Genomic DNA, 23,580 nt, shown 5'->3' with positions numbered 1-23,580 from the left:
CAAAAAAGGAAGAGGGACAGCCGGACTCAGCCATGCCCCGGTTCTGCCCGCGTTCGCTACGGGCGGGAGGGAGGACCCGGCCGGAGGAGGAGCCTGGGAAGAGCCCGAGGAGGCTGAGGGAACAGAAGAAGAGGGAGGAAGAAGGGCCGGGGGATGGGGTGGGAGAAGACTGGAGGAGAAACCCGGCCAAGCTGGAGAAGAACGCGGTAGCTGGAGAAGAAACGGCAGGAAGGAGAAAGAGGCGGAGCGTAGCCAGGGAGGGGGAGGAGCCTGGGAGAAGCCGGGGGAGGAGCCAGAGAAGGGGTGGAGCCGGGGGAGGAGCCGCGCGGAGCCGGGCAAGGGGAGGAGCCCGGGGAGAGGCCTGTACGGCCAGTGCTGCCGCCGCCGCAGCCGCCACTACCTGCGGGGCGGGTCCTCCTCCCGTCGTTCCGACAGCTGGGGCGCTCCCCCAGCCGCCGCTCCCCGGGGCGCGGGCTCTGCTGGCCCCGGCCGACGAGGACACCCCGCGCGCTCCTCGCGTGCTGCGCCGCCTCCCTCGGCCTCCGGGGCCGGCATGGAGCTCTTTCAAGCCAAGGACCACTACATCCTGCAGCAGGGCGAGCGCGCGCTGTGGTGCAGCCGCCGCGATGGCGGCCTCCAGCTCCGACCCGGTGAGGCTGGCGGCGCGAGGTCACCCTGGGCTGGGTGGGGCGGCAGGGGGCGCGGAGGGGGCGCGGCCGGGGCCCTCGGGCTCCCGCGAGCGAGCGGGCGCCGCCTGCGGCCCTGGCGGGCGGGCGGGCGCGAGCGAGGGCGCGCGAGCTGTCATTATCTCCTGACCGAGGCAGTGCTCGCCTCGTCCCTGCCACGCCGCGGGGACAAAGGGCCGGCGCCCCCCGTCCCTCCGCGAGCGCCTCCGCGTCGAGCATCCCCTCCCCCGCCTGCGGGAGCAGACCCGGGCTGCGGGCGGTCGGGGTCGGGCCGCCTCCCGCCAGAAAGTTCGCGCGAGGTCCGCCTGGCCTGGAGGCCGTTCCCACGGGGGCGGCCTCCGACAGTCCCGACGAGGTCTGGGTTCGCATTCGGGGCTGCGGCCGGCGCTCACGGCCTGCTGGCACCTGGGTCCTGGTCCCTTCGAGAGGCGTGACTTCACTGTGCTTCCCTCGCTCAGCGGCACCCGGTGTCACGCACCTCTTCTCTGACCTCAGGGCTGCACTTAAACTGGGTTGTAACGTGAAACGCAAACGGTCTGTGACTCCGTGGGTCCGTGCTGGGTGTCCGGGAAGCCGCGGGGAGACGCCTGGTGCTAGGCTCGCGCTCAGCGGGCGAGTGGACGGAGCCGTGCTGCCCGCGGGGAGCCCACGGTCCTGGGGCCGCCGTCTCGGGGCGGGGGACGCCTCCCCTTTGAGCTGGTCCGTCCTTTTCCCTAACCACTTCAGTCTTCCGCGTTACGAGTGACCGACTCCAGTGCTTTGAAGACATAGAGCGTTTCCACTGGACTTGTAATTGTGCGTGCTCTAGGCGGAGGAAGTACCTGGTGTGAACTGAAAAGTGCAAACGGTCCGCGGGAGCTTTGCAGCCCTGACCACGTATAGGATGGTGTCCAAGGGCCTGGCCCTTTTCTGTTACTCTCAATCCCCACAACAACCTCAGGAAACAAAGCAGGTGCTGGTGGCCTCTTTTTCAGGGGGGAGACAGGTGTGAAAGGTGGAGGAACTTACCTGATGTCACCTACGGAGAGAGCAGAGCTGGCCCCCGATTGCTGCCTGGCAGCTCCCACGGCGGCCTCATGACGGCCAGCAGTGGATTTGCTAAGTGGGGAAGGAGAGCCCATTATTTCCCCTTCACTCTGGGTGTATCTTCTTGCTATTTCCTCTCTTCAGAATGGAAGAGAAACTACTGCACCCAGATAAGGTTCTTGATGATCTTGGGACTGAAGTTGTACATGGGCTAATTTTGGCCAGTCTCCAGTCATTCTCTTCTCTCTGTTTTTTGTGGGTTTTTTTGACGTTTGCCTAGCCCTCCCTCCACCGCCTCCTCCAACGTTGGGGTTAGGCTCCAAGTTTAGCTTGGAGGGAAGTAGAGTACAAAATTCCCCAAGCCGTGAAAGAACCAACTCTTTAGATTAACCCTTTACAGCTGGATGGAATTGAAGATCATCTCCAGCTCCCTTTTCTGTGCCTCATTTACTCAACTCTAAAAATGAGGATTGGGCCTTTTAGTCCTAGTACGTAATAAAAATGTTCTTAAAACAATGCCAGTTTGTTCAGGGTTTATGCAGCGTTTGTCTTGGAGGACAGGAATTGACATTGATGTGTTTTACAAAAAACACTCAGGAAATCTCTAGGTGGCTATCTGTATATTTGGGCAGTGAATTGAGGCCCGTATATACAGGGTAGCCTGGCTTTTCTCCATTTCTAGGGCCACTCGCTTCTTTCTCTTATCCCCTAAGATTGACCGAGATGAACCAAGCTGGTGGAATTACATGGCCAAGGTATAGTCCCAGGAGTCCTCTGCAGAGGAGGGGTTTTAAGTGACTTACCTGTCATTCTATTTGGTTTGTGTCCAGTTCTTGTACTCGGGAGGCTCTCCAATCCTAATGGTTGCTTGGGGATAAACTACTCCCTCACGCGAAGTAAGCCAACTCTTTTAGGATGCTGGCTATGGGGTCTTACCTTTCACTGGAAGGATACTTAAACCCATACTTTTGAGCTAAAGAAGCTCAGCTAGGCCACAAGTCTAAGCCTTTAAGGATTATCCACAGGGTAACTTGGGCCTAGATTTTTGGATTAAGCCATGTGGTTTGAGTTACTGTTTACATATCCAAAATCCACTTCAGAAGGCAAATTAAAGAATTTTTTTTTTCTGAATAAAATAGCTGTAGTCTTCGCAATTACATTTATCTCACTTCTTAGGTTGTAGCAGACCGTAGACTGAAGTAGACCAAAAATCGAGAGGAAGGAAGAGGCTGTTATGCCTCAGAAGTTAAAGCCTGTTTTGATCTTCAGGTGTTCGAGTGTAACCCATGAAGATAGAATCCCATGCACTGACTTTACCAAATAGTTTGTCCTATCCAGCACTTAACATCCTAAAGTACTAAAGAATAGCTATTAATAATAGTATTTTAATTGGATAAGTGCTTTTCAAATCTTTTTCTATAGAATCGTTTAAAATTCTCTTCATTTTATTGGACCTTTTCCCTCTGCTTTTATGGCCGGTTTTGCTCTTGTTTCTAATGAAAGCATTTTAAAATCTTTTATCATTTTCTCTTGGTTATTCAGTCAAATAGATTATTGACCAAGTCCTTTTCTTTTCAAAAGGGCAGTATTATAAGACCAAAAAAAGCCTTTAGGCCCTGTGGTTTTTGTTTATGGCTATTGAACAACCTGAAGGAGGACTTTTCTTTTTTCTAGGGACATCAGAAGAATCAGCATTGATATTTAAGGTTAAAATGACCCTTAGTCTGGAATGTTTGTTACTCTCAGGGCCTTTTCCTGCCTCATTTATTCTGTAAGACCCAGATGTTACCCCCACACTGTGCTTAGCCTAGCCCACATTCCTGGGGCAGAATTATTGGTCACCATAAACAAATTATTGTGTTTCCAGGTGCCTTATTCACTTAGTACACCCTTTGATTATAGCCTTTACTGCATAATAGTCTCCTTTTTCTCCAGGGGACAGTGCATTCTCCAGGGACAGGACCGTTTTACTCATCTTCGTATCTCTTGGCTTTAGAGTGCTTAGCACACAGAAGGCATTTTTGGTTGAGTTGAGCTGAATTAAATTTAAGTCCAAATTTTCTCTTAGTAATATCACTGCCATAAAAATAAGCTGTTGCGTTAATGCTTGTCACTCATTTTAGGCCTGGTTTTACACATCTTCTAATTGGGGCGGAAAATCTCTGTCCAGCTGGGTGAGGAACTAAACAGGAGGAAAGGTGCATTTCCACTTGTGTTATTTTTCTATCTGATTTAGCATCACCTTCTTTTTTTTTTTTTTAATCTTTGTGGGTGTATTCCTTATTTTCTTCCTGTTAACATTTTTTCTTCTAGCTAAGCAGTTGAGTATTGTTATTTTTCTGATGTTTTCATTTTTTTAAAGGTAGTGAGTAGTCCGTAGCACTGCTTTTTAGTGGATGCTTTATGTCTATTGCAAGGTAATGACCAGCAGAGAAAAATATTTAGGTTGTTTTATTTTCTACCAGGGAAAAAGATAAAGCAGTGTGTAAACATTCAACAATCTCTTAATTAACAGTGGAGTTTTACTATCTGAGAATAAGGATTGCAAAGACTTAAGAAAGAATATAATACAGTCTACTGTTGGAGAAGGGTGATACAGTCTTACCTCTTCAGTCTTAAAATTGCTTCTACTAGTCTTTGCCTGATATGACAGTCTTATATAATTTATTGCTGCCTATTGCTTCATTCTATTCGGAGACTGAGTGACCATGAAAAGATGGTGAAGCATCTGTCATACACATAATATTAATAAGCATGTAAACTATATATAAAGAGATGACACTCTGAATGATGAATACCACTGAACATTTTTTTGGAGGGTATACTAGAAGTCAGAATTCACAGAATCATAGAAAAAGTTTCTATTCTTAATTTTTTGATAATGAAATTATTTTTAGTATGTCATGTGAAGTTAACTTTTTTTGAATGAGAATTTATGGACTCGAAATCCACATAAAACTTTTTATCTCTTCAGGATCATATTTTATGAAATTCAGTGTATTTAGGATTTTTTGTCATTTGGTATTTACTTTGAAAGAAATATTTTGAACTTAAAAAAACATGCTTGCTAAATAATTCACAAATTACCATGACAAAATATAATATGACATTTTAATTTAAAAATATTAAGTATATTGTAAAAAAATCTTTCTGTTTTTGTTGTTGAATAACCAGTTTTTTTCCTAGTGTCTTTAGCCTTCAGTTTTTAAAAAATGGCTTACTAGTTTTATACCCTGAACTACTTTTTAGCCCATATTTTATATTTTTAACAAGCCAGCAGTTGGATTGAACAGGTCTATATATATTTATTTTTATAAACATTAATTTTTATGCATGCAAGATAGAGAAGACTCATCTTTCCAAAGACTTTTCCTGCCATTTTTGGCTTAAAAAAAAAAAGACAGGGTCTTTCTAAGGGGGCTGATGAGAATGTTTGGAATCAGGTTTTATAGACTGAGGGGAGTTTTTGTACATATTTTGTTTATATTGTCAACTGAGATTAATAGTAGCTAATAAGAGCTTTTATTTATGGAGAATTTTTCTGAACCAGACACTGTTCTAAGCCCTTTGTATGTACTGTTGGCATTTCATCCTCACAGTATACCTCAGGAGGGTTTTATTATCCTCGTTTTACAGATGAGGAGACTGAGGCACAGAGAATTTGTCTAAGTTCACAGAGTAAGGGAGAGATGATGTTCTAAGCCAGTATGTGACTCCAAAGGCAGACAAAAACGTTTTATAAACCATGCTGCCTTCTTGACTGCAAAGTTACGGTATTTATGTTTTTATGGATAATATCTGAAATGTACCTAGCTATCATAATGATTGTAGTATGGCTTACATAGAGAATAAAATAGCCTCTCAAATGTCAAAGCACGCGCACTGAAGAAGGATCTATATCAATGGAAAGGTTTTTAATGGGACTACTGGTTGGTTCTTTGACCCTACACCTGCCCTGACTACTCCTGCAAAATTAGTTGATATAGTCACAGGGAATGTTGTCATATAATAGATTGACTAATTGTTTTTCCAGTTACAGTCAGTTTATCAGGTTTCTCTTATGTTTTTAGAACATCTGTAGTTTGGGAAGGGAATAGATATCGGGTATATCTTTGTGCAGAAACACTGATCTGTACTGGATGGGACCTATTTCAGCAGTGATGAGCAACCTGAAGCCTTTCTCAGTCTAGCTTTGCAAGAGTCCTAGATCCAATTTCCTTTTAAAGGCATCCTTTAAGAGCATATAAAGAACAGAAGGAATCATGGAGAAAAAGGCGTTAGGGCAGCGACCTTCAAGGAGGGAAGGAACTTTTGTAGAATCACTGGTTTCTAGATGCTGTGCTCTGACCAGCCTATAGCCAGCAGAGGCCAGGACTTGTCAAAGCCTAGCTTCAGAGGAGAGGCAGTAGCAGGGCCTACTAGGGTAGAGCATGCAGGTGCCCGGACAGCTTGGTCCTTCCGGAACCTGGGTGCATTGGTGCTGCTCCGGGATGCCCAGCAGCACGGTATCACCCCTGGCCTACCTGCCCAGCCTAACTCATCCTGAGCAAGGAGGAGCAGCTGTACATGCAGCACCATATTCCTAGCACCCGGCCCACAGCAAGTCTTCCGTAAAAATTGTGTTGACTGAGTTGAAATACTTTTAGTCCCTGGTTGACCCTCTGTACCTTGAGCAGTAAAGAGGTTGTTGGAAGGATTCAGTGGAGAATATAAGAACAGAAAGCTAGAAGGCTGCCTTTCTTGGCAACTAAAAAAAAAGTGCTAATTTCTCATTGTCATTTTATTCAGTAAAGGCGGTACTCTAACTTTTAAGTGTGGAATTCAATAAATCTCTTTTATTTTTCCGCTGCTTTTCTTTCTTTTCTGTTTTTTAACAATATTTATTTTCATTGCTTTTCTTTTTTGGGTGCAGCTCACAATGGCCCATGTGGGAATCGAACTGGCAACCTTGGTGTTATTAGCACCACGCTCTAACCAACTGAGCTAGCTGGCCACCCCCAAATCTGTTCTCTTTTTGAATGAAAATAAATGGGACACAAAGACATTTTTATTTTCTCGAACTGGCCCTTCTGCAAAAAAAAACGGTGCTTGTTGCTGATTTTGGTCCTTTGTGATTGATGACAAAAAGAGCTGTTGTGTTTGCAGATAGATACTAGACTATTGGAAATATCAAACGCGTCTGGCTGTGATGTTGGTTCCGTGAATTCTGAGAGCCATAATCTAACGTGGTGTGGTTTTATGGGGATTTAAATGTGTTAGATCTTTATAAGCTGTATTTCTCTCTCTCTCTGTATCTTTTAGTAAACTGTTCTATTCCTGTTCGAATGTGTTTTAAAACATCACCTTTTAAAATTAGTCTTGCAAGCAAAAGTCTGAGAAGTAACAGCAAGGTCACAGAACCTCTAACAAATAATTACCCGTCTGCTAGCCTGCCATAATTGTTATGTGTCAGTTGACCATAACTGAGCTGAGAATTACATTAGAATTAGAGTATGTTTAACAAAATACAGGAATAATATTTTTTTTATTGTCAGTAGCTGTTGATAATCTGTTAAGTAGTAATGTATAAATAGTAGTTTAAAAGTGATGCTTAACACCGAACATTTAGCACTGTAGTACTATCACAACACATACTGGTAGTGTCTTAATTAAATCCCAGGCTCTGTTAGGATGACTCACTTTCTGGTTGCTGTGAGACCCTTAAAGGAGCTGCTCTCATTCACAAAAAAAGCATCCACTCCTGCCTGCTTTCTATGGTAAGGTTGGTTGAGTGAAATACAAGTTGATTTTAGGTCAGTGTTCCTTTATGTTTTTTCTGTTAAGTTACTTCATTTTAATTTTAGGTTCTTTCAAGTTTAACCTTGCATCTCTTTAATTCGATAGTGGGATATTTCAAAGTACATTCATTTTCTTTATAAATCTTATTTGGATCAGCTTTTTCCTTACACTACTTTAAATTGCATTTTCTGCAATGGTCAATGTATACAATTTGAAACAATGATTTAACATCTAACTGAAATGTTAGGAAATTTTAAGCCTGCTAATAATGCTTTTAATTTTAGTAGTTTGCATGTGTAATATTAATGATTCTTTACAGTAGCATTATACAGTACTTTTATGCCAGATATAAACATTCTTCTCCTCTGGGGAACAGCAGTGGTGGGTAGACCAGAGTTTAGCAGAGTCTTAGTTTGCTGGTCTCCTTTCTGGGTAGTTGTGCTTCTTGACTTCCAGGGTTTATCTCTTGTTTAGTAGCTATTGCATGTATCCCCCTTTGCACCTTTCAAATACTCCCTTTTCTCAAAAAAGCAGGCTCCCTCCATCTAATTTAGTATTCTGTTTCTTTCTCCTTTCAAGTAGATTAAGTCTGAATTTCTGTAAAATCAATTATTTATTCTATCAGCAAACATTTATTGAATGTCTGCTGGGCATTGTGTCAAAGTGAAAAGACGGATAAAACAATGTCCCTACCCTCGCTGAGGATGTGGTCCAATGGCGGACAGGCATACACAGGATTCTCCAGTGACAGATATTGTACTAGAGCCGGAAGACAGAGTCTGCGGGAGATTGAGCTAGGTCTTGAAGTTCGAGGTTTCAGTGTTTTTTTCAAGGTGGTGAAATCTATTTTTCTCCCTAATAAAGAAAATAGGGAGAAAAGTGCTCTTTTATTTGATGATGTGAAGTTTGTTCCAACTATAGGCAGTCTGTGATTGTTTCTCTCTGTAAGAGCAGAAAGCTCTGGAAAAAACTGGCTGTATGGACTTGTGGATTTTTTTGTTCTTGTCTTGCCAGAAATAACTTTTATATGCATAATGCCTTCGTTCTGATTAGGTACTCAAAACAAAACAATAAGCAGTAAAGTTTATGAGAATAAATAGTGCCTAACTGGCCAGACTGAAATAGTACAGGTTCTCGCCCTGCCCCCATCTCATAGTGCACTCCGTTGTGGCCCTTGTTTGATCTCGAAGTAGTTAATTTGAGGCCAATTAAAATGCAAATCCTAGACGTGGTGGGTTTGAAAGGCAGAACTTTTTGCTGGTGAGGACTTTCAATGGCAGAATGACTATACAAACAATCCTAGATGGAAGAGATTGAGTTTTGAACAGAGTTTTCAGGAAAATCTAGGAAAAGTATTTAAACACCAGCTGGGAGAAATGTTGCATTTATTTAATGATCAAAGTGCTAATATTTTGCATGTCGGTTTAAGAGCTCTAAAATGACGAAAGGAAAATACCAATTGTTAGCTCATCTGTACTTCAGTTTCGCTCTCAGATTCCTATTTATGAAAGTTATATCAAAGGACAGTTTTTGGGAGAGCAGAAGGTGAGAGGTATATCCCAACACATTTCTTGAAAGATGCATTATAAATTTATTATCCAAGGATTTATGTAATGCTTGTTTGAACTGGTTATATTTTCATCCTCTTTACGTTATGAGTTTGGAAAGTTGTAATTTAAGCTGTCCTTCATTTATTCCCAAACCATGTCTTTTAAACATGTGTCTCCTATACTGGTGTTCTGAATGTACTGTAAACTCCGCACCTCTCATAATTTTATACATATCCATCCAGGACCTAATTATATTGTCTGACCTTTTAGGAAGGTCGTTTTCTTTAATTGTCCTCTGTTCTTTTTTTTTTTGAATTGCATTGGGTCTTTCTTGAAATATGACAATTAGGACTTTATGCTTCAACAATTTTTAGTATGGATATTGTAGAATTTAAAAACCAATTTCTAATTTCCTTCATGATGATGATAAAACTTTGTGGAGCCCTTGCTGCACTATAATTATATCCCAGTTTTAATAGAAAAATCTAGAAATTCTTAAATAAATTCTTAAGATCCTTTTCCTAGATAGTATTTCTCATTTTAAAAATAGTCTATGGGTTACTTTTTGAAATGTATTTCTTTATACTAGCTTAGTCCAACTCATGATATTATGAGATCTTGATGCAATTTGTGGTACTTTATTACAGGAAAGACATTGAAGTTGCACATGGCACAGGCATCATCTAGGAATCATATTGATAGGAACCTACTCGTGAAGGTTCCACCCTGTGACCGATAGTCACTTAGACCAGTACAGTAGTCCCCCGTCATCCAAGGTTTTGCTTTCCAAAGTTTCAGTTACCTGCAGTCAACTGAGGTCTGAAAATATTAAATAGAAAATTCCAGAAATAAACAATTCGTAAGATTTAAATTGCATGCTATTCTGAGTAGCGTGGTGAAATCTTGTACTGTCCTCTCCATCCTGCTCGGGAGCTGAACCATCTCTGTCCGCGTGTCCACGCTGTGTGTACGCTCCCTGCCCGGTAGTCACTTAGTAGCCGTCTTGGTTATCAGATAGACTATGGTGGTATCACAGTGCTTGTGTTCAAATAACCCTTGTTTTACTCAGTAATGGCCACAAAGTGCAGGAATACTGATGCTGGCAATTCAGATATACCAAAGAAGCTGTAAATTGCTTCCTTTGAGGGAAAAGGTGAAAAATTCTCCACTTAATAAAGAAAGAAAAAAACTCGTATACTGTGGTTGCTGGGATCTATGGTAAGAGCGAATCTTCTATCCATGAAATTGCCTAATTTAAAAATATCATAGCTATGTATAGGAAAAAATATAGTAAATATAGAGTTTGGTACTATCTTCAGTTTCAGGCATCCACTGGGGGTCTCCCCAATCCCCCTGCAGATGAGGAGGGACTACTCTTAGCTGTACATTAGAATCACCTGGAGGAACTTTACAAACTAACAGAGCCCTACCCTAACCAATTGGGTCAGACTGTCTAGGGGTGGGGCCCAGGGATCAGTATTTTAATCAAGCTCCCGGATGACACTGAGCAGTGAGGATGAGCATGCACTGAGTTGGAGTTCACACTGGGAAATCACCAGCTGCTGGAACTTCTAAATTGGATTAGCTCTTTAGCTGGCTGAATGCTGGAAAATCACCACCATTAGAGAGTTCAAAGAAATGTATATCAAATTTTGCATTTTAAGATGGCACCTGAATCAAATTATTCCTTAACCTGTTTTCCTGGCCTAATTAAATTCTGAGAATTGAAGCATGGATGAGCCTAACAATTGGGATTTTTGTCTACATTTAGGAACTCTTTACCTCATCTGTTTGACTTTGGTAATTGTGTTTTCAGACTTCAGTCTTTAGCAGGAAATGAAAGTTGGGTCTGATTATTTATGTGTATATATATATACCCTGGCACTTTTTAATTTATTTTTTCTTTAAAGACAAGTGAAACTTCAGCAGTTGTGCAAAACTCAGGCTTGTTCTTGGGCTGAGGGAATGTCCTCACTCTGGGGTGTTGGAATGAATGACTCATGCTCTCTGCAGGCACAGAGTAGTTAATCAGTTGTTTTCTGCGTACCAGGAAGAGCAGGGCATGTGAAAATAAAAGCCATGTATGGCCAAATGGATCTGAAATAAGAATGGAAATGTTAGGCCTAATGGGTCAAACAATTAAGCTTCTGACAAAATACTATGTCTTTTGGTGTATATTACTTTACTTAGTTTACTGATTAAAATTTGGCATTTCTTAAATGCTGTCCTTTTGTAACTTGTAAGCAACTCTACTCTTTACTAGATAACTTTGATAATCCTAAATTTTAAAACCTATTTGCAAATGTCAGATGTTTCTCTTTTGACTTTTATGCCACATTGGAGTGTACCCTTTGAAGGAAGATTAGAAAGCATTAAGTGTGTCGGAGCAGATTGATTATGTAGCTGTTCTTTGTGGAAGGATGGGATAAGTCCACTGGTCATTTTCTTTGCCATTCCAATGCCTTCTGCCTGCAGAGAAGCCATTAATATTGGTGACAGTCTCTATTCTGAGTGTACTTGTGACATATGCATAGACTAATATCATTGGCAACATGTTTCCTATTCAGACTCTGCCAATGCCAACTTGTTTTATTTCCGAAGTGAAGAGTAACAGATTAAAATACACACACACACACACACACACACACACACACGCACACATTTTGAAGTGTCTGTTGTGTGCCAGGCACTATACTAGGCAGCAAAGTCATAGCAGCTCAACAAGACGCACTGAGCCTCTCACCTTGTGCCAGGTACATTGCTTCAGGCCTTCCTCTCGTGTCTTGTGTCTCTTATCTCCATGTTGGTTTGAGAAACCATGGGTACCAGCTAGAGATTTTGAGATGGTTTCCCTGAGAAGTTTTAGGTAAGCCTTTCATTGTGAGAAATCACATGCTCATCGTTTATTTTACTTACCGCATGGTAAATGTTTTTATTATTAAAAGTGCTTGTATAGCAAAGACTGGTGTGTTGGGGTTTCCTTTAAAAACAATGACAACTTAAGGTGTGAGTCCTATTAAAACTCAATGAAAATAAGCAATTGGTCGGAGGCATCCATTTTTCTGATTCAATATTTCATGCTTTTACTCCTTTATTCATTTGGTTCAGTAACTTTTGAATAAGTGCCGGCTATGCACCAAACACTGTGCTAGCCCACAGGTATCCAGTGGGAAACCAAATAGGCTTAGAATCAAATAAACTGAGAGAAGGGTTGAGACTGAATAGTCTGTCTTTTAATTGGTTAGTTGAAACTTTACATTTATTGTAATTATTAATGTATTAGGAGTTATTTCTACCTTTTATTCATGTTTACCATGCTTTTTTCTTATTTTTTTTCCGTACCACCTTTTCTTGTCTTTCATAGGATATCTTGAATTTTTGTCAGGTGTATTTCTGTTGCTGGCTAAAGTTATACGTTCTATTCCTGTTCTCCTATGGTTTCTCAAGACTTAGGACCCAGTACTTATTTTCACATACATACCTAAAATTTACCAATATCCGTATCTTTTTCCTAAGCATAATTTTACCTCCCTTTAAACTCTTGCCTCTTCTAGATTCTCCCTCTGTCCCATGTGGGGGACTTACAGGAAGGGAGGAAGCTGATAGTCGTGCTTAATTTGCCAGTTGGGTTGCTGAGACTGGATGCCTTGTTTGGAGCTGCAGCAGAGCTGCAAATCTATGTTTCATATGAGGAAACAAAAGTCTAGGGACATATCTATGCACTGAGATTTTCATAAAACATTTATTACTCTGAGGATACTTTCAGGAATTATGGCCTTACCGTAATACCCAATAAGTAAAAAACATATTGAAATAGGGGTTTTTTTCTTCTTCATCCTTTCCTCTATAAAGCTGTATGTGTGCTCTTGAAACAAAACTCTGTGGAGAGGTTTATTGAGTGGTAGTAACTTAGGATTTTAAATGCATGTGCATTTCCCAACTTGAGCTAAACCTTATTGAACGTTTAGGTACCAGACGTTGTGTGGGGCACTTTTACATAATTATCTCATTTAATCCTCAAAAAACCCCTATAAATGAGATGAAATTCCCATTTACAAAAGAGGAAACAAACTGAGAAGGGTTCATAGGCTGCAGTGAGCTAGGACTCTTCACCTGGGAGACTGAACCTGGCTGTGCCCACATCATGCCTGCGCTTCTGGACTGTCCAGACTTCCAACTCCAGAGGCAACTCCAGGCTGCCCTCGTGCACACTCTTATCTAGATCTCTGGCTGTAGGCCTGCCCTCTCATGTCCTACACACTGGCACATGTTCAGTCTCAAATACAAGTCTGCCCTGTCTGGAGGAAATGGCTCCTGAATTCACTATCTGTTGTCTTCCTGAGTTGGTCTCTGTGTAGTTCTTCAGCCTGGTTCTTACAGCTCCCTGCCTGTTACCTTAGGGCCCCACGGTACCAAACCACCTGGAGTCCTCCTTGCATTCAATAAATATCTGAGGGTCTGTCACATGTAAGCAGCCTGGTAGATATAGGACTGACAAGAGCTTTTTAAACAATGATCCAGATTGGGGAGGTCTTGGCCCTGGGCAAGGATAGGGGCAGTGGGATGGAGGGAAGTGAAACATTCATCGATATTGAGGAGATAGAATCAACAGGACTTGGTGAGGAAGAAACGCATTTTGGATGTCTCCCAGGTCTGGCTTATGCAGCTGGAATGATGGTGGTGAGCTGGAAGTCCCGAACAGAAATAAAATGAGAGTATCATGCCTGAGAAGTTGGTGGGGAAACTGACGGTGTTAGAGGTATGTTAGAAAGAGCCCTGGGCTGAGTGGTTTGGACAAGCCGTGAGTGCTGGCCTGTCACTTTACCTCTACCAACCCTGGTGTCTTTATCCGAGACAGACCAGATGACTTGAACTTTGCCACTTTAAATAGGGAACCCTTCTAACATGATTCATTGCAAATTATCTGCCTTCAACTTGCCTCTTGATTCTGTCATACTTTCATTTGTCCACTCAGCGTTTTGGAGCCTGCTGGGTACCATGCACTGGGGACATAAAGTTAAATGAGACTTAATGAGCTTCCTGTTGTTGATGAGCTTCCTGCTCACTTGGGGAGACAGGCAAGTCAATAATTAGGTGCATTAACCCAAAGTAAGGTGTTGTGATGGAAAAATGAGCAGGGTTCAGGAGGGTCACAAAAGAGATCCCATGGGTTTTACTGGGTGGGTGGAGTGGGGAATGTGTCAGGGAACACCAGTGACCCTTGTTCTGAGTCTGGAATGAAAAGCAGGCGGAAGTGGGTGGGGAGCAGCATTCCCTGTCCAGCCTGTGTACACTTCTGAAGGAAGGCCAGGATGCTGGGGGTGGGGAGGCAGGAGGAGGGCGGAGGGGAGTGGCCCAGGCAGGGCCTCACAAGCCTTTCCAAGGAATTTGGACTTGTTTCTTAAGCCGTGGGGAGGAGGAGAAATAATACGATTGGATTAGCAATGTTCATATTTATCCCTCTGTGTGCCTAATGTATTTCCTTCACAATATTAATGTTAGACAAGCTAGACTTTAGGGCAAAGAGCATTATTTGAAATAAAAGCAGTTACATCCTGATAAACATAGCAGTTTACCAGGAAGAATATGATAATCCTGAATCTGTAGATGCATAATAACATAGTCTCAAAAAATATAAAGCAAGAATTAAGGAAAAGTGGAAAAAACAGAGCCTGAGATTAAAAAAAAAAAAAAAAGCCCTTTCTCAAAAATGATTAGATTAAGCAGTCAAAACAAATGATCATGTACATAAAGGAGTTGAACAAAATAATCAACAAAGTTGATATAATGAGCCCTGGTCCCAAAGTTAAATAGTGTGTTCAAACATTTGAACCCACCCATTATATCAAATATGTTTCCCCTTACATGGTACAATTTTGTTTTCTGTTCTGTTTCATTGCTGTTAATGCTGATCTCATTATACAGAATTGATTTCATGACCTACTAATGGATTGATGCCCTTTTATTTGAAAACACTAAGTGAAAAATATACATGCTTTTCAAGCACATAGAACATTTACGATTTGACTTTCTGGACTCCCTTCACCATGCCAAGTGTCTGCTGCCCCTCTATTCCCCTGTCCTTCCCCTGCTAAAGCAAAGATGACTTTGCATCCTATTTTTACTGAGTCAAGGCCATCCAATATATTCATCTGCTTCTCTTCTCCATTTCTATATTTAGCATTTCGTCTCTGCTTCCAGACTTAGAAAAAACTGGTATCCTTCCTTTACAAGGTTAACCTGTGCTTTTAATGTTATCATCTTGGTTTTTTTTTCCCCCCTTTAAAATCTCTGGTTCTTATATCTAGACACTTCTTCATCATCCTACCATGAACTCAGTCTTAATGGGTTTAACTGGTTCTCTCTCTGGACCTCACAGATTATCACTGACTTATTTTTAATCTTTAGACCACAAAAGTTGGTCATCTTTATAGTTTTTTAAAGTCAACATTTAATTTTGTTGAATGGCTGATGTAGTCACATGGTTCAAAATGCCAAAGATGCAAAAGGGTATTGAGTTAGGAGGTTCTCCCCATTCTTTTCTCCCCGCTGCTGGATACCCTGTCCTTTCTGCCTTGCTCCCTCTTACTTTTCTTGTTCCTGTCCTCATCTTCTCCCCCCACCTAAGGAGAGAATAGATGTTTCAATATCATTTTTGATTTACATTCTTCCTGTCCTTCACACAGCCTCCTTTGAAGTGTTTCATGTTAATTTCCTTTGCATTCTTCACCTACTGCCCACCTCACTCCCCAAGCAAGAGTAGCTCCATGTCTTTTCAAGCCAAGACTTGCAATAATCTTCTAGCTCCTTTCCTTACTCTCAATCTCCATCTAGTTTCAATACTGTCAGCTAACCTCTGGCTGCAATCTTGTTTCACTTATGTCATTATCAGCCTGCCACAGTCTCCAGGAAGCACAGGCTCATTAGTCTTTTATTTAAGTCTCCCCACAATTGGCCTTAGATTACGGTTTCCAGTCTTATCAGTTCAAATCTCCACCATGCCCAGTGGTTTCCTGTTCTAGACTGTTTGCTCCTTTATTTTTATATCATCTTAGCCTGATACCATACCTGGTTCCTGGCAGGTATTTGATAAGTGTTTCCCAATGAAGGGATTAATTCTAGGACAAAGCTAGCACTTTCTTTTCTCTGTATTATTGTTTTGACTGCTTTCCTTATGCTTGAAGTTCCACTTCTGTGTAACTGTCCCTGACTGCTTTAGTTCTAACTTTTTCTTCCTCCTGCCTATTCCTAGAGCTCCTTTGGTATCCAAGGGGTAGAGTCTGACAACTGTGGTCTGTTCCTCTGAGGTCAGGGTGCAGGGCTATGGGTAGCTGGAGCTCTTTCCTTATCAGGGGCACCTGTTTTGAATGTGGACACTTGGTCTGCCTGATACAGGGACTCTTCTGGCTCACTACATGAAAATAAATAGAGTATTTTTAGTCTGTATACCAATATGAATTCCAGTGGAGTTAGATTTTAAAAAAATAACAGATGTAATTAATAAATAATTGATTTGGGTAAGAACAACTTTTAAACATTAAAGATAATGAAAAGACGATAGATTTATATCAAAATTAAAAACTGAAAATATTTGCAAACTTGTCAGAGTTGATGTCCTTATAAAAAGAACTCAATAAGAAATATAAAGAAAGATTGTCAGAAGATCATGAACAAGAAAATCAGAGTGGAAGAAACATAAGCAGCCAATTTTACAATTAAATGTTTAGTCTTACCATCAATGGAAAGAAAATAAATATCCTGTTAGGCAATAGATATCAAATTAGCAAAATTAAAAAAGAAATTCTAAATAATAGCAGGAGTACTTTAAAACAAGCATTTTCATATGCTTCTGGCAGAAATCTAACTTGGTATATAACCTTTTTAGAAAGCAATTTGGTAATATTTGGAAGCTTTAAATTTTTTAATGTTTTTACCTACTAATTTCATTCCTAGGAATCTGTCCTAAAGCTATTGATTAGGGAAGCAAATAAGATATTTGCATAATATTCATCATTTATTACAGTATTTTTTATACTAGGAAAAAAATGGAAATCACTTAAATTCCCATGAGTGAGGAAGTGCTTCCATAAGTGGAAAATTATGCAGATGTGAAGATGTAATTTTGAAGAGTATTTTAAAGACATGAGAAAATACTCTTGAAATGTTCCAAGAAATAAATTAGCATGTAATGCCATATTCGCAGTATTGTAGTTGGGTATACACACAAACATATGACCTGAAATGTAGCAAAATAGTAAGTTATCTCTGGGTGGTGGGGTGGGAGTGATAAAATATTTTTTCTAATTTTATGCAATATTACTTTTGTAATAAGAATGCCTGTTATTTAAAATGTAAGTATTAATTAGATCCATGTGTAGGCTCTGAGGGAGGCACTGCAGTAGGATGGTTACGTGGGTCATGCAGACCTGGCTTTGAATCGCAGCTCTGCCCTTGATCCACTGTATGACATGGCCATGTGACTTATCTAAGGTTCCATTTGCTCACCTGTAAAATGGCATCCTAATTCCTAACTCAGAGTTGTCAAGATTGGAAATGATAATGTAGATAACAACCTTTAAAAAATTAATTCCTTATTTTACTTTAATTCTTGAATAAAAACAAAGAGAAGTCCACTTTTTTGCCTCCCATTGAATGTATCATTAACAACAAAGACGTTGTTACAGAGATACAATAGGCTAAACTCAAATGGATTTGGAGACTGAACTAAGTCTGTAATTACCCCTAAGTTGTAGATTGATTGTAATTTTTACTAAAATAAAATTTCAAGGGTAATAATTAAAACGTAATTTAAATTTTCTGCCAAGAGAAATATTGTTTTCATTCTCGCTAATCTTTTCCAGCTATTGAACTACCATTAATGTTACATTTACCGCCATGCATATAAACAGCCTTTTGCAACCCGGGCTCCACAAGAGAATTAAGCCCTAATGTCCTCAGGCTTTCACTGTGTGTGAATTAGCTTCTCTCCTGTGCCTCTTGAACGGGAGCAGTCATTTGCCATCCTTGGGAAAACTGAGAAAACAGTCACTCGAATCATTGCTCTGTGGCTGAAATGAGGAACCCTGACTGGGATGCTTGGCAAACAGTAGGCACTCAATAAATGGAAGCAGCTCCTCTTGCTTTTGCCCTAGAAGTCACGTAAAAGAGCGCTGGCTTTCTGGCTTTGTGGATTTCTTTGCTTCTTTGGGGAAAGGGGAAGGGCATTCTGCAGACCACAGTAAGGGGACATCCCCATGGGTCTCTCAGGCCTTGTCTTTGGATGCGGGACTGGCTGTGGCTGCAGGCCTGCGGAGGACTCCTCCGTGTGATCCGGGAGTGTACCAGCCTCTTGCCTCCACTACAGGGCGCCAGAGCACTGCCTCCCCTCTGAGCAGTTTCAATGTCAGTTCTTGCCCCACAACTGTCCTTCTATTAGAAGCCTTATGCAGGCCGCGGGTTTAATACTTTTTAAAAACTGCTTGATGGTAATATATTCAGTTCTGGGTATTCATAACTGCTCTTTTGGGACATTGATCATTTTTTAGTATACTGCTAAAGATACTGTTTGAATATGTTTTCTGATGAATATTCTCTCATGACTGCTTCTTATTTTATTTTAGCTACTGATCTACTTCTTGCTTGGAATCCCATTTGTTTGGGTCTGGTCGAAGGTGTTATTGGGAAAATTCAGCTTCATTCAGGTATGTTTCTGTAAACTTCTTAAACTTGTCAAATTTAATGTGGCAATCTCTGATGTTTTCTTCTTTGAGGATAAATGTAGATTCTGTTATAGCTTTGATTCCTTTGCCTTAATTTTGAGTCTGCCCAAAGTGGGTGTATTTCCCTGTATTTTTTTTTCATGAAATAAAAATTAAGTTTTAGAGAAAGGAACACATAATATTACAATCCTTTCTTCATCTTTTAAAAAAACCAACAATTTATCAAATGCCTACTATGTGTCAGGAATTGTGCCAGTTGATAGAACACAATAGTGAGCAAAAACTGACCTATTCCCACTCTCATGGAGCTTATAATTCAGGGAGAAGACAGACATTAGTGAGTAACCACTGAAATAAACGTATAATTATTTGATGGTGGTGGTAGATACTCTGATGGAAAAATACAGCAACTGCACTGATTCCAAGGGAAAGGATAGAAGAATAAGGCTGGAGAGGAAGGCAGGTGGCAGACCCTGACTGTTGACTTTGGGTCAGCTGTCCATTTGTATGGAGAGTGGTCCTTTCTGGGAGCCCCCTCCAGGTCAGGCAACTGAATGGAAGGTCTAGGTCATTCGCCAGGCCCTTTCTTGGAAGGACAGGCACCTGTGCCCTTGGTTCAGAGGGAATTTTGTTCACAAGAAATTAGATGTTATGTGGGCAGGTCCCAAAGAGTCCTGAAAAAGATTAAGTGAAAAATTTTAAGCACTAAATTTAAGTATCTATTTTTCCTTTGGTATTAATTTTAATATGAGTTATGGACTATTGGAGGCTGTACCATTGTTGCTGTGTAATTGGAAGTATAGCTATCTCTGTAGTGTGCGTTTTTATTGTAAAATAAAATCACTGAGCATGTGGGAGCTCGGTTGATTTCTGGGTGTTATAAAGCACGTATTGCCAGCGAATCTAATTTTCCTTTGTTAGATTCTTCGGTTATTTTTAAAAAATTTGTTCTCATTATGAAATATATTTTAAATACACATGCTGTTTATCACATGTATATGGTTTTGTAAAACAAATATATATAGCTACCACCCAGCTTAAAAAATGAAACATGACCAGTGTCTTTGGAGTTTTCACTGTGCCTTTCTCTGACTGTAATTTATCTTGCTTCCTTTTCTTCAGGAGAACCTGCCATTTTAAATTTTGTACTTATTCCCTTGATTTTCATTGTTGTTTTTAGTATAAATGTATCCCTAAACTATATGTGCTGCGGTTTATATTTTGGGGATTTTTAAAAATAACTGATATCAAGCTGTGTTCTTTCACTTCTTTTCCCCCCTCACTCAACTTTATATTTTTTAGATTTATTTATATTAATGTATGAAACTTTAGTTCCTTATTTATACTGTTGTATCACTGTATCATAATTTGTCCTTTTTCTTGTCACTGGGTAATTTCTTTTTGTTTTTTTGCTATTAGAAATAATACTGCTATGAACATTGTTTTATATTCTGCCTTTGGTAGTTTTTTGATTCTTTCTCTACAGAAGAAAAAAGCATTTAGACATTGTGTAACCATGCTAAGTATTTTAGTAACACTCTCCTACCTGTCCACATTTACATATTTTTAATTCATTTATATGCTGACAGGATAATTTCATAGCTGAGTGTTCTGAGCTAAAATTCATTTTCTGTTGTTTAAATGAAGTGTTCGAAGCTTTTGAGTTATTTTTCTTCAATTTGAGTCACATCTTGGAGCAGTGAGTACATGACTGAAATCAATCAGAAGACCTGCCGTCAAACTTTGTTTATTAGCTTTGAGGTTCGGGGAGGTTACTTAACATCCGTTTCATTTATCTACTGCCGTGTAACAAGCCATCCCCAAAGTTAATGCCTTAAAACAACAGTGTAGAGTCTATGGATTGACCAGGAGGCTCTTCTGCTCTTTTATTCTGTTGGCTGGAGTCATTCATGGGGAAGCATTGAGCTGGGGGTTTGCCCGGTGTGTCTCGCTTTTCCTTCATCTGGCCTCTCCTTGGGTCTTCTCTCACCTGGATAGCTGGATAGCCTTTGAGCGTGTTGGCTACAAGACAGTTCCCAATGTGTAAGGTTTATGAAGCCTCTGCTGGTGTCACTGAGCTCGCTAATATCCCACTGGCCAAAGCAGGTCACATAGCCAAGCCCAGAGCCCATGTGGGAGGGGAGGTCCCTTAGGGCTGTAACGTCCTTGAGGCTCTACTTCGGAAGCAGTAAAACAGGAGTAAAAATAACTGCTCTCTTTTTTCCCTAGGGTATAATGAGTCTCCAATGAGAAAATTATACCCAAAGATGCTTAATAAATTATAAATCACCATTTTATCCAGACCCTGTTGGTTGCAAATACAAATCTATTAGCTTATACAAAAAAATACAAAGCATCCCACATATTTTTATAAGGAACCTAAGGGATCCAAATCAAGAAGCGGGTGTTGTACAGGGTCCGAGGTTACTTTTTCTGGTGCACGTGGTCTCTGACCGCCACTCTCCTTGTACCTCTGGCTTTCTCTATTTCCGTGCATATAGGACAAAATTTCTGCCCTTTTATGGTACTCAACCCAATCTCAGCCCATCCTGATGTTTCCTACAAGCACTGGAGACTGGCTGGTCATCTAAGAGGTAGTGAGTCTAGTTCAGATCCGTGGGCCAAAGGCCTTCCCTGGTCACAAAGTTCAGACATGCTCCAGAGGGCCACTCCTGTAGCAGTGGGGGCCCGGCGCAGCAGGAGGGTTTGGACTTGACAGACAACCCAAAATCCATCTCCTATAAGCAATGTACAAAAATGTGACTGGTTGATGAGTTTCTGATCCTGTGAATGGTCATTGCTATGAGGTGGGGAGGTAAGGTCCTGTCCTGCGGTCAGCCCCTGTTTTCATGTACTTCCCCTCCTTGCGCCGCTGCCTTTCTTTGGAAAAAAAGGTAGGCAGGGGGGTACCTCTCATATAGGATATTTTGGAAGAGGGAGAAGCGGGGAATAGAGTGAACTGGGAAAGGAAAATATTTTTTAAAAAGGAAAGGACGACAGGGAATGTGTCTCAATTTATCACTTTCCTAATCTCTACCTTTTTTTTCTTGTCACATCACTTTTGAGGTTTGGCTGTTAAGAAAGGGAGTGGGGAGGAAACAAAGGAAAATCTTTTCTGGGCCCCCTGCTGTCTTCACTGGTGAAAAAATTGCAGCCCCACCCTGTGGGTGTCGTTCCACCTCGCCTCCTCACATTCTGAGCTTTCATCTCACTTCTCGCCTTCTCTTTCCTCATCCTGTCTTGGGGATGCTTCCTCCCCTCCGCTCCCCGCACCCCTTTAAAGCTCTCGCTCTGGCCACACCATTGGCTGGGCCGATGGCAGGTGTGCTCCTGGTAAGTACTAGAACCGGGATAACTACCACAGATGCATTTTCCTGTGGGAGCAGCTTACCTTCTGGGGTAGAGCCTGAGGGGAATAAAACGTCTGTACTTAAACTCTTTCTCACTCCTGTTGCCCCGCCTGCTTCCTCTCTACATATTCATGCACGAAGTTTTGTTCTTGCCTATGAGATGCAGTTGTCATTGACAGTCTAAGAATGGCGTGAGAGAGCAGTACTGCTCTTCGTGACTGTCACTGAACTTTGAGCTCCGTGGAATGTAAGTAAGCAGGCGTGACTTAGGAACTGTATTAGTTTGCTCAGGCTGCCATAGCAAAGTTCTGCAAACTGGGTGGTGTAAACAACAGAAGTTTATTTTCTCACAGTTTGGGGAGTCTGAGATCAGTTGTCTTCAGGGTTGGTTTCTTCTGAGGCCTCTCTCCTTGGCTTGCAGATGGCCATCTTCTCCCTGTGTCTTCACATCTTTTCTCTGTGTGTCTGTGCCCCAATTTCCTCTTATAAGGTCACCAGTCATATTGGTTCACACTTATGACTTAATTTTAATTTAAACTTACCTCTTTAAAGACCCTATTTCTTTAGAATAGGGTGACATTCTGAGGTACGGGGGGTTAGGACTCCAATATGAATTTTGAGGGGATATAGTTTAGCAAATAACGGCAAGCTAGTGTCCACTGGAATGGTTGTGACAAAAGCATGTCAAAGGGAATTCCCACTATTGCTTCTCAGCCTTCATGTCACAGTGAGAAGGGCCAATCACTTGAGAAGGCACTTGCCCCCGAGGTAGACTAAACCTGACAAGCAGCAGTTGCCTTGGGTTAGGTTATTTCTTCTAAGCTTCAAGTGTGAACTGGAAGACAAAGGTGGTAACACCTCCTCGACACAGTTATTGTAAGATTTAATAAAACATAAAGTATTTAGCATGGTTCCCGATAATAGGAAGCATTCCATCCATGTGGACTATTATTTTTTCCCTAGTTTTAAAGGTGACTTAGAGGTGTCAGATATTCTACTAGAGAACAACTGAAGTTCTACGTATACAGTTGTGTGTGTGTGTTTTTTTTTTACCTATACAGTTTTGAACCAATTTTAAACCTTCCAATAATGTCTTCCAATAATGTTGGTATTTACTAAAACTATAACGATATTAACATGTCTCTAAAAGACTACATGGTAGAAATTATAAAAAGTAGTTTTCAGTAGTAAAATGTTAGTAGCATGAGTGACGGTCATTTCATAATCCATGTGTTCCTTTTGAAAAATAGTGTGGTGGAAGAATCTTAAAGTGTTATTTGGTTGCGGTATCCTTCGCTAACTGCCTTTCCTTTTAGCAAGCTCTGCCAAAAAAATTGCTCTGTTAACCTTGGTCTCTAGAAAATACCTACTTAGAATCGCTAGCCTTTCTGCGGTTTGCAAGGCTGGTTTGTAAGGCCGCTTCCCTAGACGTTTGCAGGCAGGTGGACTTTCAGCCAGTGTGTAATGTCAT

The 23,580-nt window shown here is 41.2% G+C and overlaps 1 protein-coding gene across 1 annotated transcript in view; it reads left to right on the top strand.

Moving 5' to 3' along the window:
* The first annotated feature begins 355 nt into the window (after nt 1-355).
* Nucleotides 356-23,580, top strand: part of INPP5F (inositol polyphosphate-5-phosphatase F) — a 75,378-nt gene continuing 52,153 nt past the window's right edge. Inside the window, exons 1-2 of the mRNA XM_081073993.1 lie at nt 356-650; nt 18,661-18,741. Coding sequence (XP_080930119.1) covers nt 554-650; nt 18,661-18,741 — 178 coding nt within the window. The 5' untranslated portion in view covers nt 356-553. The remainder of the gene's footprint in view (nt 651-18,660; nt 18,742-23,580) is intronic.

Source organism: Rhinolophus hipposideros (genome assembly GCF_964194185.1).
Source record: "Rhinolophus hipposideros genome assembly, chromosome: 15".
Taxonomy (NCBI): domain Eukaryota; kingdom Metazoa; phylum Chordata; class Mammalia; order Chiroptera; family Rhinolophidae; genus Rhinolophus; species Rhinolophus hipposideros.
The sequence above is the reverse complement of the archived record's forward strand: the minus strand, read 5'-3'. Positions and strand labels throughout refer to the sequence as shown.